Source organism: Megascapheus bottae, chromosome 28 (genome assembly GCF_031878675.1).
Source record: "Megascapheus bottae isolate mThoBot1 chromosome 28, mThoBot2.hap1, whole genome shotgun sequence".
Lineage (NCBI taxonomy): Eukaryota > Metazoa > Chordata > Mammalia > Rodentia > Geomyidae > Megascapheus > Megascapheus bottae.
The window spans coordinates 5,136,693-5,153,335 of NC_143536.1; the positions used below are offsets into that span (position 1 = coordinate 5,136,693).

Here is a 16,643-nt window from a genome sequence, read left to right on the forward strand (position 1 = left end):
GGCTCCCGGGTGGCTGGACCCAGCAATGCATCCAACCATCTCTGCACTCCAATAGCAAAATTCCCTGGTGTTTCTGGGACGGAGATCAAGGACTAAGAGCGACCTGAGCCTGAAGATGTATCAGGAGGAGATCCAGGTACCCGTGGCCACTGTAGGAGGGGTTTCTGGTCCCTGGGGGCGGGCGTAGAGGTCCTGCTGGCTGTGTCTGGGCCTCTGGAAGGACCCGTTACTCAGTCCTGGCATCCTGGTTTGTCATGTACATCTCCATCTCTTACCCTGAGCTGGGGTACAGGGGCATTTGGGGGTCATGAGGTGTAAGGAGGGAGGTTGGGGACCACTGCTGCCCTGGATGTCTTGAGTGTCCAGGGTTTTGTTTTCGTCTGTTGGCTCCATCTCCCGGGCCTTCCGCAGTGGCTGCTGTGTGTCTTTTAGACAGACCAACCCAGCGGGCGCCCTGCTCTCTCTCATCTGGGCAGCATCAAATGCCCAGAAAACAGCTGTGGGCAGCTAAGCTATTGGGGGCAGGGCAGCAGGGAGTGGAGGGGACATTGGGCTCACAGCTTCTGGGGTGTAGAACGGGCACCCCATCCTGCCAGTTCAAGAGGAATATGAACTTGGGGAGTGTGAGCGCCTGGAGAGGCAGTGTGTTGCCCCGGCCGAGGGCCGAGGTGCCTTGGGCCTGGCAGACTGGCCAGCAGATGTGCAACCCCTCGTTAGCGGGAGGGGGTCAGCAGGTGGGGCATGAGGGCCTGCTGCAGCTGGGACCCTGGAGGCTGCAGGCTGGGGGCCCTGGCTCAGCCCTGTCCCGCCCTGCTGCAGGAGTGGTATGAAGAGCACGCCCGCCAGCAGGAGTCCCTTCTGCAGATCAGCAGCCAGGGCGCTGGCCCCACCGCCCAGCAGCCCCCGGGCAGCCGCAAGCGCTCCCAGACGGTCACCTAGCTCGCTACGCTCAGCCCACCAAACCATCTCTTCTATGCAATAACCCAACAGTGTTACGATCCGAGGTGCGCGGAGACACATGTGCACAGGTGCCCACGCAGGCGCAGACTTACCTAGAGACAGACTTGCAGACAGGGCCACGCTGCCACCTTGCTGTCCCCTCCCCTTGTCTTCCTCCACTCCAGCAGTCGGCCTGGGTCTGGGGGTCCGTGGGGACGGTCCTGAAGCCCCTTCTCAAGAATAGATGGGGCCAGTGCTGTGGCAGGCTGGGGCTCCAGTCCCCACACGTCCTATGAGCTCCCCACACGGGTGTCTGTGTCTGGCCCTCAGTACTGAACCCCTTGAGAGAACCCGAGGCCCCGGGGCTGTGTTCAGGGTGTGGGGGCACAGGGCAGCCTGTGGGGGCGGAGGGGTGCATGTCCGATGTCAGGCCTCAGCCCGCCATGCTGGGCCGCAGCTGGTGGCCTGCCAGTCTGCAGGCTTCCCCGATGGGCAGGCTGCCACCAAAGCCCCGGGTTTCTCCAGCATGTTTCCCTCCACTTGTGACTATTCCAGCAAAGGGGTGCTGAGGACGTGTGTGCTAGGTGCTGCTCCTGGAGCCTGCACCCAGCCCTGAGACACTCGCCTGCCTGGTAACAGCCTCAGGGCCTGGCGCTCACCCTATCCAGGGCGCCACTTTCCCTGGACCTGGGGCTCAGGGAGCTGGCTCACCGGGGGTTCAGTGGCAGGACGGGTCTGTGCACAGAGGTCCGAGAGGTCTCAGCCACCTTCCCCAGTGGCCCGTGGGAGTTTCCTGTGACCCCAGCAGGGGTAGCGACAGTGCCCAGCTGCAGAGCAGGCTGGGGATGGCAGCCAAGGAGAATGCAAGCAGGGTCAGAGCCACGGGGCCTTCGGCCTTGCTGTCATGGACACAGACCCTGGGCGGGGAGATGGAGGCTACACGCTGCCACCCCAGCCGGCCTGGCTTTCCAGCCACCTCCCCTGGTTCCTAGGGCTGGGGGATCCAGAGATCCAAGGGGTCCCCAACCCAGGCCTCACTGGCTCAGACATGGTGGGGGGGGGAAGGGGAGGGGTTCAGGCTCTCAGTAAAGCTCAGCCTCTGTTGTTGAGAGCAGTGGTGCTCCAGGACTGGCAGGGGCGACACTGACCCCATCACAGGAGCGTCACAGACGCCCGGCCCACCACCTTCTCTTCAGAAGGAACTGTTTGCACAACCAGGTGCCTTTAGCCTTTGAGTGTTGGAATGGGCATTGTGGAGGCAGGAGGAGGGGCCCTTGAACTGAGCATTCTGTGGCCCCAACGGCCAGGAAAGGGAAGGTCGAGCTGGGGCAGGAGGTGCTGAGGGCCCAGGACACGACCTAGCTCAGAGGCCACTGGCTCCACCACAGCTCAGGGGACCTGGGTGACAAGCCACCGCCGGCCCCACACCACGGCCTGGTGGGAGCGGTAAGGCCGCCCCATTCCTCTCTACGAGGCACAGATGCTCTGAGGGTCCCCTCCCCCACCCCAGCCTTACTCCACACAGACAATCATTTTGTGTGGCTCAGACCGCGGGATCGACGCCATGAGGTTTTGTACATTGTGATTTCTTACTCTACAAGCCCACTGGGTCCCATTTCTGGCGTATTAATAAAAGCTCTGCTTTGTAGGCGTGGCTGCTGCCCTGTGACTTGGGGGTGGGGTTAGGGTGCCCCTGGCCATTCCTCACCCACCCAGCTTCGTCTGGAAGTTCTGCTGGCAGGGAGCCAGCACTTACTGTGCCCTTACTGCATCCTTTTATTTTGGTGTATGTTGGGGGGGAGACAGCGGCACCCCTCTTCCTTCTTGACAGCGAAATACACACTGCTTATTAAAAATCAAGGCAGGGTCACCTCACCTGAGGCCCTCACCTCTCCCAGGCTTCCCAGGGCAGGTGGGCCCAGAAGGACTCGGCTGGGCAGCCAGCCCCGAGAGCCCAGTCCAGAGGCACTGTCCATGCTGGCCGCCAGCCACGAGGCAGGCCTGTGGCTGAGTGTCGTCTTGGACACACTGTGTTCAGTGCCAGTAGCGCGTCACCATTCGTGTCACCTCTACCTTGGGTCTCATCCCACGGTGACTGGAAACTCAATGAGGCCCACCTAAAGTGCTGGCTCTGCCAGATGGCACCGCTCCACAGCTTACCCTCAGCCCTTCGCCCACCGAAGAGGCTCGAGCAGAGCTGCTGTGGGGGTGCCACGGCCTCTCAGAGGGCTCTGCCATTCCATGTCCCCGGCAAAGCCAGTCTCCAGGGCCCTGACTGCAGGGGCTCAGCCAATGTGCATGGCCACCCTTGTCCTAGACTGGGCCTCCCGCACGCTTCCAGGCAGGAGTGGTCACACACTCTTCAGACGAATCACCCCGAACTCCGTGAGGAGGGCCACAACCAGGAAGCTGCTGTAGAAGAGGAGCAGGCAGCAGCCGTAGGCCTTGCTGAGCTGGAAGCATTGCAGGGGCACGGAGACCAGGGAGAGGATGAGGCTGAGTCCCAGGGCCCCGGCCAGCACCCACACCAGCAGTCCATCCGGCTCCAGCTGTGGGGAAGGGAGAGGCTGGCTTGCTGCTGTCTGTCCACCCCTGCCCACCATGCTGGGCCAGCAGGGACACCGGACCCAACTTTGCAATTACCCAGTTGCAACCCTGGAAACAGCAGAGCTTTCCACGGATGCCCAGGCATGCCCAGCCACTCTGGTTACACCCAATCAGATCCCAATCAGATGCAGACAGTTGAGCAGGTTTTAAACACTGAGGTCTCGTGAACTGGGCCATCACTTCCAGTGGAGTGCACGGGGTAGGGGGAGGGAATGGACAGATGGAGCAAGATTCTAGCAGAGTTGGGTAGGAACTGAGGGGCCACAGTTCTATTTGAATTGCCTTCAAAAACAACCCTCCTCCCCACCCCCCACCCCCATTCAGTAGCTGGCATTTTGGAGTTGATCTTACTCAAGGCTAGTTTTAGGCTTCTTACTCTAGGCTTATTTTAGGCCAACTCTTTCAAGATGTTAAATGGTGGGCTGGGCGTGGTGGCTCATACCTGTAATCCTAGCTACTCAGGAGCTGAAACCTAAGGATCACCATCCCCAGAAACCCAGGGCAAGAAAAGTCGCTGTTAACTACCAAAAAGCTGGGAGTGGAGCTGAGGCTCAAGCAGTAGAGCGCCAGCCTTGAGTGGAAGAGCTCAGTAGGGCCCCATCCCCCCACCACATTTTTGCAGACATGGTGTAGGGTCTAAAGCTGAGGCTGTCCTGAATGGGGTGCCCCCCCCCACAATCCAGCCACTGGAGGTCCTGCAAGAAGGCCACCTAAAGATGGGCTGAGACCAGGGGGATGTCACCAAAAGCCACAGGGACCTAGGAGCCACCAGAGACTGGAAGAGCCAGGCAGGACCCCGCGTGTGCACCTGCAGAGCCAGCCCAGCCCTTCTGACAGGAGACCAAAGTTCAGCCTCTCCACAGAGAATCCAGGTCTGTTCTCCTTCACACTGTGTGTGATCACTGGTGAGGATGGCTGATGGGGGTGAACACCGTGTGTGTGTGTGTGTGTGTGTGTGTGGTTGCACAGGGGAATGCATTGGCACCCGCCCCAGACACCCAGCTCTCACCTTCACCTCCGAGTGGCCCCGGGCAATCTGCAGCAGGCAGCCCAGCCCGACTCCCACCAGGATGTCTGCAGCCCAGCTCAGGAAGCAATTGTGCATGACCTTGGTCTGACTTTGCCTCTTTGTCCCCCTTTAGTCCAGTCTACCACAAGACTGAGGACACAAAGAGGGTCTGAGAGAGGCCTGGGCAGTCCCAGGATGGCAACTGGAGCCCAAACTCTTGAGTGGATTCAAAGCCCCCACTCCACACGCAGGGCTACCCCCAACCCTGTTTGTTCTTGTTGGAGACAGAGTCTAACTAAACAGCCCAGGCTGGCCTGGAACTGGAGATCCTCCAGCCTCAGTCTCCCAAGTGCTGGGATTACAGAGGTGTGCCACCATCTCCAGCTGTGCAAACAGCCCTGGGGCGAAACCTCACCCGTAGCCTATTCTAGAAATAGTTCGATTGGCATCCAGTCCACAGCTGTTTCTGCATGGCAACCATGGGGTGAATCATTGCAAAGAGAGCAGGTGACCCCAAAAGCCTGACCTAAAGCTGACACCCATGACGCATCCTGACAAGCATGAGGGCAGTGCCTTCCTTCAAAGGGCACTGGAGGGCACTGTGTGGCACCAGCCCGGGCAAAGGTCCTTGCCTGTGCCCCTTACAGAATCTCCAGGATATCCCAAGTTGGGGGGGGGCACAGGAGCCACCCCTGGCTCTCAGATCTGTAACCCCAGGGCCCCAGGAAGGATACTGAAGATGATGCCACCAAAACAGGCCGAGAACGCCATCCGCGGGTAGCCCTGGCGGGCCAGCGTGAAGTCAGAAAACACATCTGTGCAGAAACAGCTGTGAGCGCCCTGCCCCCTCCTGCTTCCTTGTTCTGGGGGAGCCCTGAAATTAGGAGTCGGGGACCTCTAACGAGTGTCCTGATCCAGTGACAGTTGGCGTCATCTCCTCCCAGCCCCAGCAAATGGTCATTGCAAAATGGCAGGGGCCACTTTGTACACGCTGAGGAAAAGAGACACCCAGACACCTCTGCCCAGATGTGGCCGAGATCACCCCAGAACAGCACTGGGCCCTCCCCAAGTCACCTCCGATGCTGTTCCCCCAGGCCAGCAGCGTGAGTCCCAGGACCGTGTTGCTCAGCCGGAAGACCACGCCCAGGGACCGCAGCACGTTCACCACCTCCGTGGCCGCGGCGTTGATCCACAGGGCGCTGGTGAGGAAGCCCAGAAAAGCGAAGAGCTGGGGAGAGATGCAGTCTTCCTAGCACAAGGCCGGCCCCCTACCAGGGCCCTGCCATGCCCTTCTGCAATCTCCACTCACTGTCCCTCACGTCTTTCATAAAACAAGTTCACAGAAGCAAAATTAGGGCTTGGATACCACAGATGCTCAACAAAAGCTCGGCTCATGTCTTGATTCTCCTGAGCGAATCCTGCTACCCCCTGTCTCTGTGTATCTGTCCATCGTACACCATGACTGTCCTCTGTCACTCTTGAGCGAGCATTGTTCAGGGTCAACCCCGTCACAGGCTGGAAGTTTGCCAGGACATTGGCTTAGAGCCACTTCCCTAAAATCCATCACATGGTTGAAAATTCAGCTTGTTTGGGATTGCTACATTTGTTTAGAACTTTGCTTAAAATAATTTGGGTGGGGTGGGGTGAGTGGCCTGGCATTAGAGGTTTAACTTCTTTAATCCTAGCTACTCAGGAGGCTGAGATCTGAGGATCTGGTTTGAAGACAGCCAGGACAGAAATGTCCCTGTGAGACTTTTTTTTTTTGCCAGTCCTGGGCTTGAGCTCAGGGCCTGACCACTGTCCTTGAATTTTCTCAAGGCTAGCGCTCTACCACTTGAGCCTCAACACTATTTCTGGCTTTTTTCTACATATGTGGTACCAAGGAATCAAACCCGGGTCTTCATGCATGCGAGGCAAGTACTCTACCACTAGGCCAAACTCCCGGCCCACCTTTTTTTTTGTGGGGGGTCATGAGGCTTGAACTCCACCTGGGCGCTGTCCCTGAGCTCTTCAGCTTAAGGCTACCACCCTATCCCTGAGCCAAGTCCCCACTCCCCCTTTTCTAAAGGTTAATTGGAGATAAGAGTCTCGGGTTCTTTTTTTTTTTTTTTTTTTTTTTGTGCCAGTCCTGGGCTTGGGCTCAGGGCCTGAGCACTGTCCTTGGACTTTCTCAAGGCTAGAGCTCTACCACTTGAGCCTCAGCACTACTTCTGGCTTTTTTTCTATGTATGTGGTACCAAGGAATCGAACCCGGGTCTTCGTGTATGCTAGGCAGGCACTTTAACCACTAGGCCAAACTCCCGGCCTGAGTCTCGGGTTCTTTTGTGCCTGGGCTGGCTTTGAAGCTTGATCCTCAGATCTTAGCCTTCTGAGGAGCTAGGATTATGGGCATGAGCCACCGTGCCCAGCTCCCTGTAAGACTCTTATCTCCAATTAACCACTCAAACTAGAAGTGGCGCTGTAGCTTAAGTGGTAGAGTACCAGCCTTGAGCACAAAGAGGCTCAGGGACAGTGCCCAGGCCCTGAATTCAAGCCCTATAACCAACAAGAAAAGCTGGACTGGAGGCATGGCTCAAGTGGCAGAGCACCAGCCGTGAGCAAGCAAGCTGAGCAAGTGTGAAGGCCCTAAGTTTACACCCCAGTAAGCAGCAGAAAATAGGTAGGTAGATATCATTCAGCTGTAGGCTTTCAGGTGAACCGCATAGTCTGTAAATTATGCCTCAATAAAATGAAGCTCAAACCTGGATAAATGAAGCCCAAAACAAAATGAGACACACCCTGAATAGGGATGAACCCTGAGCTGAAGGGACCCCTCCCATGGCTGTTGGTGACCCTTGCCGACTGCCCCCCCCCAGAGATGCCTATGGGACCTGTGCCAAGCCCCTCTCCCCTCCCCCTCTCCAGCCCACAGAGTGGGGGCCCTCACCCAATGAAGCCTGGGGGGCTGGCTGTTGGAAGTGGCAAAGAAGGTCACCGAGGCCAGGGCGGTGCCCACAATCACCACTATGGCCCAGACAGGGACAAGCCCGCCGATCTCGTACACAGCATCTGTGGGACAAGAAGAAGCTTGTGTCTACTTACACCTCCCAGAGTCCCAGGAAAGACGGGCAGACCTCGCACAAATACTCAGGGGGAAGCCCAGCCAGCCTGGATTGCTTGGCGATGAAGCTGGCTTCCTGTGTGCCTGGCACTTTAGGGAAGAGGGCAGAGAAATTAGAAAAGATAGGCAGAGAAAACAGGAAATGGCTAGCACTGCACCTTCACCACATCCACTCGACCTCCACAGCAGACATCACCAATCAACCATGATGCTGTCCAACTGAGCTTCAGGAAGCTCCCTCCAGGCAAGCATCACCAACAGATGGACTCCCAGAGGGATGAACAAACCAACCTTACCCACAGACCACGCCAGTGCTTCATCTCTTGCCATATCACTCCACAAACCAACCCCTGAACAAGCAATGAAGGTTCCACGGGTTGCAAAATACTTTTGAAAGGGATAAGTCTACCATTGGGAAGAACATTCTAGAATTCTGTGCCCACCACACTTTTCAGCACCGAGATATCAAGACTGACAATAAAAGTCTCCAATGCCCAGATCCATACTTTGAGCCCTTCTTCTTGTCCTTCTTAGGGTCTGGCTCTCAGGCTGTCATGTCAGTGGGCATAAGAGCTATGTGAAGGATTGGATTCACAGCCTGGATGCAGCACCCAACAGGTGGCTGGCTTCCAGGGGGTGATTATGAGATCCATGGATGACAGGCCCCACTTCTATAGTATTTGTTTTTCCAGTGACTGAGTTTGTTTTAGAAATGAAGGTAATTTCCTGCTAATGCAGGCAATGTAGCTCCCTTTCCCCCACATTTTGGTATTATTTCATATGACCAGAAGCACATAGGCATTGTGCCTTTGTGTTCCTCCTCTTTAAAAAAAATGTTTCTTTTTTAAAAAGAGCTAAGAAACATATCAACCAGGCATGGTGACATACGCCTGTAATTCCAGCACTCAGAAGGTTGATGGAGGAAGATGACAAGTCAGAGGCAAACCTGGGCTACATAGCAAAACCATGTGTCAGCAGGGTGCCAAGTGCCTCATGTCTGTCATCCTAGCAATTCAGGAGACTGAGATCTGAGGACTGTGGTTCAAAGCCAGCAGGAAAAGTCCCTATGAGACTGACCTGTAATTAACCACTCAAAAATGGGAAGTGGAGCTGTGGCTCAGGGTAGTAGAGCACTAGCCTTGAGCAGAAAAGCCCAGGCCCTGAGTTCAAGCCTCATGACTGACAAAAAGGGAAATGGGACAGGTTCAAACAGTTTGGCCTGATTTCATTTCTTCCAGCCCAGAGGACAGAAAAGAGCAGCAGGAGAGACTCCAGGAGACAACGGCAGGAGCGAGAGGCAGAGGCGTATCCTCAGTGAATGCACCGCACACATGAGAAGCCAGCCCTTCCTGGGGCTGCAGAGGAAAAGTCCTGAGCGATGGGGACAGAAGGTCACCTGGTCAGGTGACAGGAGCCCAGCTAGTCACCCCATGGGCAGTGGAGAGCTGTATGACTTCATGTGTCCATGGTGGGGCGGGGTGGGGGCCAGGAATGAGGCCAACCGCTTTCTAGAATGTAGCCCACATCTTGAGAACCCACATCTAGAATCCGATGCGAAATCTCAGCCTTTTTCTTTTCTTTCTTGCCTCCCCCCTCCCTTTTGCTTCCCGCACACAGGAAGTGCCTGCTGTCTATGCAGGCTTCCGCTCTGTGAAGGGGAGGACGGGGGGACAGGAGGCACGCGCATCCGGGACTCACAGGCTCCAGACTGCAGGGTCAGGACCAGGACCAGGGGGCTGAGGACCAACTGCAGACAGTTGAGGGGCCGTTTCCAGTTCTGGTCATCTCTGTCTGGGTCCACCACAGGAACGGTGAGGAGCAGAAGGACCTCCACCGGCAGCTGTGACAGGGAGGGAGGAGGTGGGAGGAAGTGGGGAGGGAGAAGATGCAGGGAGGAGGGAGGAGGTGCAGGAAGATGGGAAGAGGGAGAAGGAGGTACAGGGAGGAGGGAGAAGGTGCAGGGAGGAGGGAGGAAGTGCAAGGAGGAGGTAGAAGGAGGTGCAAGAAGGGAGGAGGGAGAAGGTGCAAGAAGGGAGGAGGGAGAAGGTGCAGGGAGGAGGTGGGAGGAGGTGCAGGGAGGAGTTGCTGTGCACCTATTCTCCTGGCCCTGTTCCCGCAGGGTTCAGGGCCACTGCGCAGTCACCAGGCCAGGACCACGGCTCCCCACCCCATACCTTGAGCACCTTGAGGAGTCTCCAGGACACCGAGTGGCTTCTCCACTTCTTAAGGTCCAGTGGGTTCAGGGCCTCAGCCAGGATCTGTGCTGTGTTGTTCTGGTACACGAGCAGCGGCAGGTACTCTTCACCTGGGCCGGGCGGGGCAGGTGGCTTCGGTGAGCCCATCCCAGAGGGACCCCATTCCCGCTCTCCAGCTCCCCACCAGACTAACGCCCACAGCTCAGCCCAGGTGGGGAGGGTTGGCAGCAGCATGCTGGGGGCCGGTGTCTCCGTCCTCCACTCCCCACTCCCGGCTGGACTCACTGTAGTCGTAGCTGTTGGTGTTGGAGGACATCTGGTCACCCTCTGACTCCGACAGCCGTTCTGCAGGAGGCAGGAGCCTATGATCTGGAGCCCAGACCCAGCTCATGGCCGCTCTGGGTGAGGGCACACACCCTCCTCTGAGGCGCAAGTGGACAGGCCCTGTTTCGCTTCATTATTAATGTATGTGTTTCTGTGATGCTGCGGTTGAAACCGAGGGTCTCCCACAAGCTGGGCACCCACTCTGCCCTGGGCTACTCTGAATTTCTCAGCAACCTCTGTGCATGCTCAGGATCTTGATCAGTGAGGCTAAGTAACTTCCTTCCCTCCTTCTATTCCTCCCTCCCTTCTTCCCTTCCTCCTGTGAGAGTGAGGCTTGAACTCAGAGCCTCATGCTTTCACTTGGCCTTTTTGCTCAGGACTGGCGCCCTACCACTTGAACCACACCTCCACTTCTGGCCTTTACTGGGTTCCTTGGAGATAAGAGTCTCATGGATTTTCCTACCCTAGGCTGGCTTCAAACCTGATCCTCCTCAGAGCTTAGCCCAGGATTGTGCCTAGGTTTACAGACAAGAGCTAGTGGTGTCTGGCCAGGGGCAGTTCTTAGCAAGCTGGCTTTGAAGGAGGCGTAGGGAGAACTAGTGAACTTGGACAAGGAAGAGCATCAGGACCAGAGGCTGGATATGGATGGAGAACACCAGAAAATACAGGAAGAGAGAGGACTCCGCAGGGAGCAAAACGGCCTCAGGGCACAGGTGGCAGCAGTGCCAGGCAGGGAGGCACCTGGCCCTGGCTTCCTCTCTTACCCGGAGTCCCCGGCATGGAGTAGACCAGAGACCTCCTCTGCTGTCGTTGATAAATCCACGTGCAGATGATCACAGTGCACACATAGAACACATAGAGGCCCAGGTAGCCTGTGGGGAGGCACGGGCTGTCGTGAGACTCGACCCCCGTGGGTGTCCATGCTATCTGCCCAGTGCCACCTCAGCCGGTCAGTGTCCCTCTTGCACTCTTCCTCCTCCTTCCTGCCTTTCTGGCCATTCCCCCTTCCTCAGGATCCAGTTGTGATGGAGGAGAGGATGGCACCTGGAAATCTCCACACCCCCATTCAAGGGCTGAGAGGCGCCCCCCCCTCACCCTGAGAGTCAGAGCACAGGAGAGACTGGAGGGCTTGGCTCTGGCTGCTTCCTTCCCCACAGTGCCCTGTCTCTGGCAGGCCCTGGGACCCTGAGCCGTCTGGTGGACTGTAATCACATCTTTAATGCTGGTCACCCAGGAGGCTGAGATCTGAGGATTGTGGTTCCAACTTAATCCAGGAGGAAAAGTCCTAGAGACTCATCTCCAATGAACCATCAGAAAACCAGAAGTGGCGCTGTGGCTCAAAGTGATAGGTGCTAGCCTTGAGCAAAAGGGCTCCAGGACTGCACCCAGGCCCTGAGTTCAAGTCCCAGGACTGACAAAAAAAATTAAGAACGCACTTGTGGTTCAGCTAGAGAGCGCCTGACTAGCAAATGCAAGTCCCTAAATTCAAGTCCTAGGACCAGTAAGAAGAAATTATGGACCTGGGAGATGCCCCGCCCCCAGCTCCACTGTCCCATTGGTTACCTGAGCCTGGTTTGCCCCTCCTCCCTGAACGGGGTGGGGACTCTGTCACTCACAGCCAACCAGAGCCCCACCCTCTCCCACTGCTCACCCAGGGCCCACAGCAGGGTGACCCTGCCATAGTAGAGCACAGTGAACGTCAGGAACACGGCCACCAAGTAGAAGGTGATGTCCCTGAGGAAGGGCCTGGAGGCGGCCGCAAAGGGGCGCAGGATGGTGATGCCCCCGGCCACCACAGTGGTGACTAGCACCCCTGCACCTGGAGGGTGACACAGTGGGCAGGGGGCTCAGCGACCCGCCCCCTACCCCACCCCTCAGCCACCCCAACCCACCATGGCTGCACTCACCAAAAAGAGCGCCGATGGCCAGGCTGGCGGTGCGTGGGTCTGCGAAGGCCACCAGGGCACTGAAGATATCGGGGGCGCCATTCCCAAACGCCAGGAAAGTGACACCATGGGGGCTGTGTCAAGGGAACTCTGCCAGGTCTCACCCCCCACCCATGCCCTTTGCCCCCTCCCTTCCTCCAGGAGGGTGCTCGGACCCTGGACCACAGTCAAGGAAGGATACTGCCACGTTGTGGGACAGCTTGAGGGTGGTGGAAATGGCTGACAGGTTGGGACAGAAACTAGGGAGCAAAGCACAGGGTCAGCTGACCTTGGAGGATGCCCCTCCACTGACCCCCTCCCTCTGAATCCAGAGCCCCCAGATGTTGGCCTCTTGGGGTTTTCCTTTCCCACCTCTAAGCCCAATGTAAACTCAGGGCCCAAACTTACAACTTGGCAGCCGTCACTCCCAGGATGAGGAACAGATAGAGTAGCCAGACAACCTGGGTGGGGCCACAGAGTGAGTTATGTGCCCTACTCGTCCCCTGACTCCTCAGCCCCAGGGCCCACAGCAGGAACTCACGTGAAGGGTGAGGGCCAGAGGGAGGAGGCTGGGGGGGAAGTGGCAGAAGAGGCCTTCTAAGTAGTCCAGGTAGCCGCCCTCTGCACGGCAGTCGGGGTTGGTCCGAATGAAACTGCAGCGCTCAGACACATTCAAGCCACACACGGCGCGACACTGGGGGAGGATTCAAAACAAAAAAGTTTCCTGACTTGCTCTGAAAGCTCGTCCTGGCACCTTGGCACAGTAACTGCACACAGTAGGTGCTCAGAAACATTCCCAGAGGCAGCCGTGGGGGGTTGGCTCTATTACTCCCCTTGCGGCCAGCTTCACCTCCCGATCCTCTGAGTCCTCATATCCTGCACAGAATTCATCACATTACGACACCACATAAGACTGGGGGAGACTGGGGGAGCTTGGCACCATGCCAGCCTCGATGCTCAGGAACCTGGACAGACCCAGCACAGGGCCTGGGACCACCCAGTTTCCCTGCCCCAAGAGGCAACAGCCAATTTACAACCACATAACTACAAACCACTTGCCTATCTATGAAATGGGTTAATTGCCTGTGTGCCAGCTCAGAGGGTGGCAAGCAGGCACTTGTTATCCCTGCACTTGGGTTCATGATCTTTGCCAGAGGAAGTACAGGCTGGAACCACGGCTGTGCCCACAGCGGGAAGGGTTGCGGTCAGGGAAATGCCAAGAAATCCTGGGAACCCAGGTTCTGCTGTGTCCTCTGCCCCCCACTGACCCCTGAGACTGAGGGCACGCTCCTACCACCAGTCCCTCCACTTCTCCTCCACCCCACCCCTGGAATCTGGGAGAGCCCTCTGTATTTGTCAGTGCTACAAGGACAGGCACTTCTGTGTGCTGTTTCCTGTAGAGCCATCAGTGCCGACACACAGACAGAAGACAGTGGTTGACTGCACAGATTCACCCCTGGATACTCACGTCTGCCATGGGGGTCTGGTTTACAACAGAGCCTAGAAACGGGGGACCAACGTGGAACCCTATTGACAAGTCCCTCGCCCCAGCTGCTGCCTCGACAACCAGTGGGTCCAGCCATGTGCCAGCCATCGGCCCAGCAGGGCCTCCTGGCCCTCACCCTGGCCTTTCCTTCCACGGGGCCAGGCAGTTCTCGCAGCCTGCAGAGTAAGATGAGAAGAGGGGACAGTGTCACTGAGAACCCCAGGACTCAGAAAGAGGGGCATAAAAGTCTTTTCCAAGAAAGTCCCTCCTCTGCCATCCAAGGACCTGGATGTAGAAGCCCACGCCATCAGAGATCCCTTCCCGTAGGGCTGGGGCCAGCTTACGGGGTGGGCCAGCTCATATGACCCTCTTCCGCACCCCCTGCACGTGTCTCTAGCCAGGTGATGATCATTCACGGCCGCAGGCCCCGCTGCCAGAGCCTGGTGAGGATCTGTTTGAAGCCAGCCTGGGCAGGAAAATCTGTGAGAGTCTTCTCACCAACTAACCAGCCAAATGTCAGGAATGGAGCCATGGCTCAGGCGGTAGAGTGTCAGTCCTGACCCAAAAAGTGCCCAGGCCCCAATATCATCACAAAAGCAAAAACACCAGACATGTATGTCTCCGGGGCCGGGGGGGGGGGGGGGGGACACTGCCTAGTCAGTCTCGTTGCCTGTGGCCAGGGTGGGGACCAAGAAAAGTCTCTGATGATAAAAGAACTCAGTAGTACACCCTGCCCACAGGCCTCCAGCCTGAAGCTGGGAGAGTTTGCTAATCTATGCTGTGTTATACCAAACTGGTACACCAGGGAGCTCATCTAATCCTAGCACTCCACTGAAGCATGGAGAGGCCAGGGCACACCTACCCCTGACCGCAACCGCCTCATCTGGCTTCCCTCAGAGCAGAGCTGCTCCAGCTGAATTTATGGAGGAGGGGTCAGGGGTCATGGGATCAGGGTAGTTTTGCAACCTGCCCACGGTCACATAGCAAGAAGGCCACAAAGCCAACAACTCCTTGGGTGAGGAAAGCTTAGGGAGGTTGGTGAATTGCTCAAGGCCACAGAGTCTGGGACCAGAACTGTCAACAGCTCCAACGTCCGCCACTTCCCTCACCCAGCATGAGAAAGAGTTCCATTTCTTCTTTAAAGAAAGTCAACTCAAGTGGGTGTGGGTGGCTCGTTGCCTGTAATCCCAGCTACTCTGGAGGCTAGAATCTAAAGGATCATGATTTGAAGGTAGCCCCAGCAGGACAGCCCATGGGACTCTTATCTCCACTAAAGCACCAAAGGAGCTGGACTTGAAGCTGTGGTTCAAGTGGTTGGGTGCTAACCCTACCACCCTTGAGCAAAAGAGCTCAGAGGCAGTGCCGAGGCCCTGGGTTTAAGCCCCCCCCCACACACACACACAGCCAACTGGAAAAACTCTTTGCCATACTTCATTTTCTTTGTGATTTTCCACATGATCTATAAACTTTTTTTTGTTTTTGGTTTGCACACACACGTGCACACAGACAACTGGAAAAACCCTGTGCCATACTTCATGTTCTTTGTGATTTTCCACATGATTTATGAACTTTTTTTGGGGTTTTGTTTTTGGTGCCTGTCCTGGAGGTTGAACTCAAGAGTCTGAGTGCTGTCTTTAGCTTTTTCCACTCAAGGCTGGATCTCTACCACTTGAGCCACACACCTCAAGAGTGGCAAAGCTAGGGCTGGCTTTGAACAGAGATCCTCAGATCCTGGAAAAATACCGTTTTATTTTGTTGCATTCAGGAGGAGGGAAAAAAAAGAAAAGCAACAAAGTCCTTAAAAGATGTCATGAAGTCCTTAAAAGATGTCATGATGTCTCTGAGTCATTCTCCCCACAATGTCCTAGCGGCAGAGGGGAGGAGCAGGAGGGGACCCCGAGGGAGAGGAGGGAACAGAACTTGTCTCTCACCTGTGGAACTTGTAAGCCCTTCACCTGGCACCACTCACGGTGGAAAAACACCCGGGTCACCGGGCACCTCGGGGCCTCGGTGCCCACATCTGCAAAATGGGCACAGTGGGTGGTCACTGGCCGCCCGGACTTCCCCTCCTTCCCAGGCCAGCGCCACTGCGCGCCTGCTGTGTGCACGCACCGGTGCCAGGGGCTTGGAAAGGTGGGCAGACCTGCTGGGAGGCCATGGGGACCCCGGGGCACGGGAGGGGGGCTGCACTTTTCGGGGTGTGACCCTGGGGCGGCCTCTGGGCGCTTTCTTCCCCAATCGGGACCAGTGGTGAGGAGTTGAAGTTGAGGTTCCCCCCCCCGCCCCCGGTGACGCAGGGAGCGGGCATCGAGGGCTCCCTCTTACCTCGAGCCAGTCCTGGCTCTGCAAACTCCGAACCTCTACCCGCCGGGCCTCGCGGCCTCCCTCCGCCGGTCCCCGCCGACGGCGCGACCTTCCGGACGGGACGCGCCGGCACCAGCGCCCCGCCCGCGGCCGCCCCGGCTCCGCAGGACGGGAACCAGCCCTCCCTCGCCCCGCCCGGCCACGCCCACGCTGGCCACGCCCCGGCCACGCCCCGATGGACGAGCCACGCCCCTTCTCTTAAAGACATAGTTCCTAGAGCTTGGCGGTCCAGCCGAAGCCGAGGTGAAACACATGCCTGCCAGCTTCGTGAGGTCCTAGGCGGGAGTGGAGGGGGGGAGTATGGTACTGTGGGAGCCCCAACTCATGACTGGCACAGAGTTCACTCTCCCTCAGTGGAAGCCACTTATGTGACTGTCTCCTTCTTCCCTCATGGAGGTGGGTCTCTCAGCACTGCCCCAGGACCAGCTTGTCCTCCCGTCCAGGTGGAGAGCATCAGGGCGCCCATAGCAAGTATCTACAGGTAGGAATGACCAGGCCTGCTCTGGGGTCAGCTGGCCCCCTTGACCCTGTCACATGCTGTCTGGGGAAGTGCTCCAAGACCGCTGAGTTTGGTGTCAAAGTCCTCCTCTCCATGGCTTGCCTCTGAACTCTGGAGCTCAGGCACCCAGCCAGGGGCCTGCCTCCATGTTACCCTGTAGATCAGCTGGGAAGGCAACCCTCACCTCTCCATCAC

At 57.3% G+C, this 16,643-nt stretch overlaps 2 protein-coding genes across 3 annotated transcripts in view; one reads left to right on the forward strand and one right to left on the reverse strand.

The window, feature by feature from the left end:
- Nucleotides 1-2,206, forward strand: part of Tpcn1 (two pore segment channel 1) — a 35,100-nt gene extending 32,894 nt beyond the window's left edge. The window contains exons 26-27 of the mRNA XM_090320146.1: nucleotides 56-136; nucleotides 820-2,206. Of these exons, the coding sequence (XP_090176272.1) occupies nucleotides 56-136; nucleotides 820-939 (201 nt within the window). The 3' untranslated portion in view covers nucleotides 940-2,206. The remainder of the gene's footprint in view (nucleotides 1-55; nucleotides 137-819) is intronic.
- A 491-nt stretch (nucleotides 2,207-2,697) lies between these two features.
- On the reverse strand, nucleotides 2,698-16,040 carry Slc8b1 (solute carrier family 8 member B1). 2 transcript variants are annotated; one of them, XM_090320144.1, is made up of 17 exons: nucleotides 15,911-16,040; nucleotides 15,517-15,605; nucleotides 13,568-13,761; nucleotides 12,641-12,793; nucleotides 12,508-12,560; nucleotides 12,301-12,359; nucleotides 12,082-12,186; nucleotides 11,826-11,993; nucleotides 10,939-11,046; nucleotides 10,136-10,195; nucleotides 9,830-9,960; nucleotides 9,354-9,495; nucleotides 7,482-7,603; nucleotides 5,630-5,783; nucleotides 5,290-5,370; nucleotides 4,556-4,620; nucleotides 2,698-3,488 (listed from the first exon to the last, which is right to left on the reverse strand). In XM_090320144.1, exons 3-17 carry the CDS (start codon nucleotides 13,691-13,693, stop codon nucleotides 3,291-3,293), a joined length of 1,725 nt encoding a protein of 574 aa, XP_090176270.1. In that variant the 5' UTR covers nucleotides 13,694-13,761; nucleotides 15,517-15,605; nucleotides 15,911-16,040; the 3' UTR covers nucleotides 2,698-3,290. The 2 variants fall into 2 exon arrangements, with proteins under 2 accessions (XP_090176270.1, XP_090176271.1); XM_090320145.1 differs by lacking the exon at nucleotides 15,517-15,605.
- Between the last annotated feature and the right edge of the window lie 603 nt (nucleotides 16,041-16,643).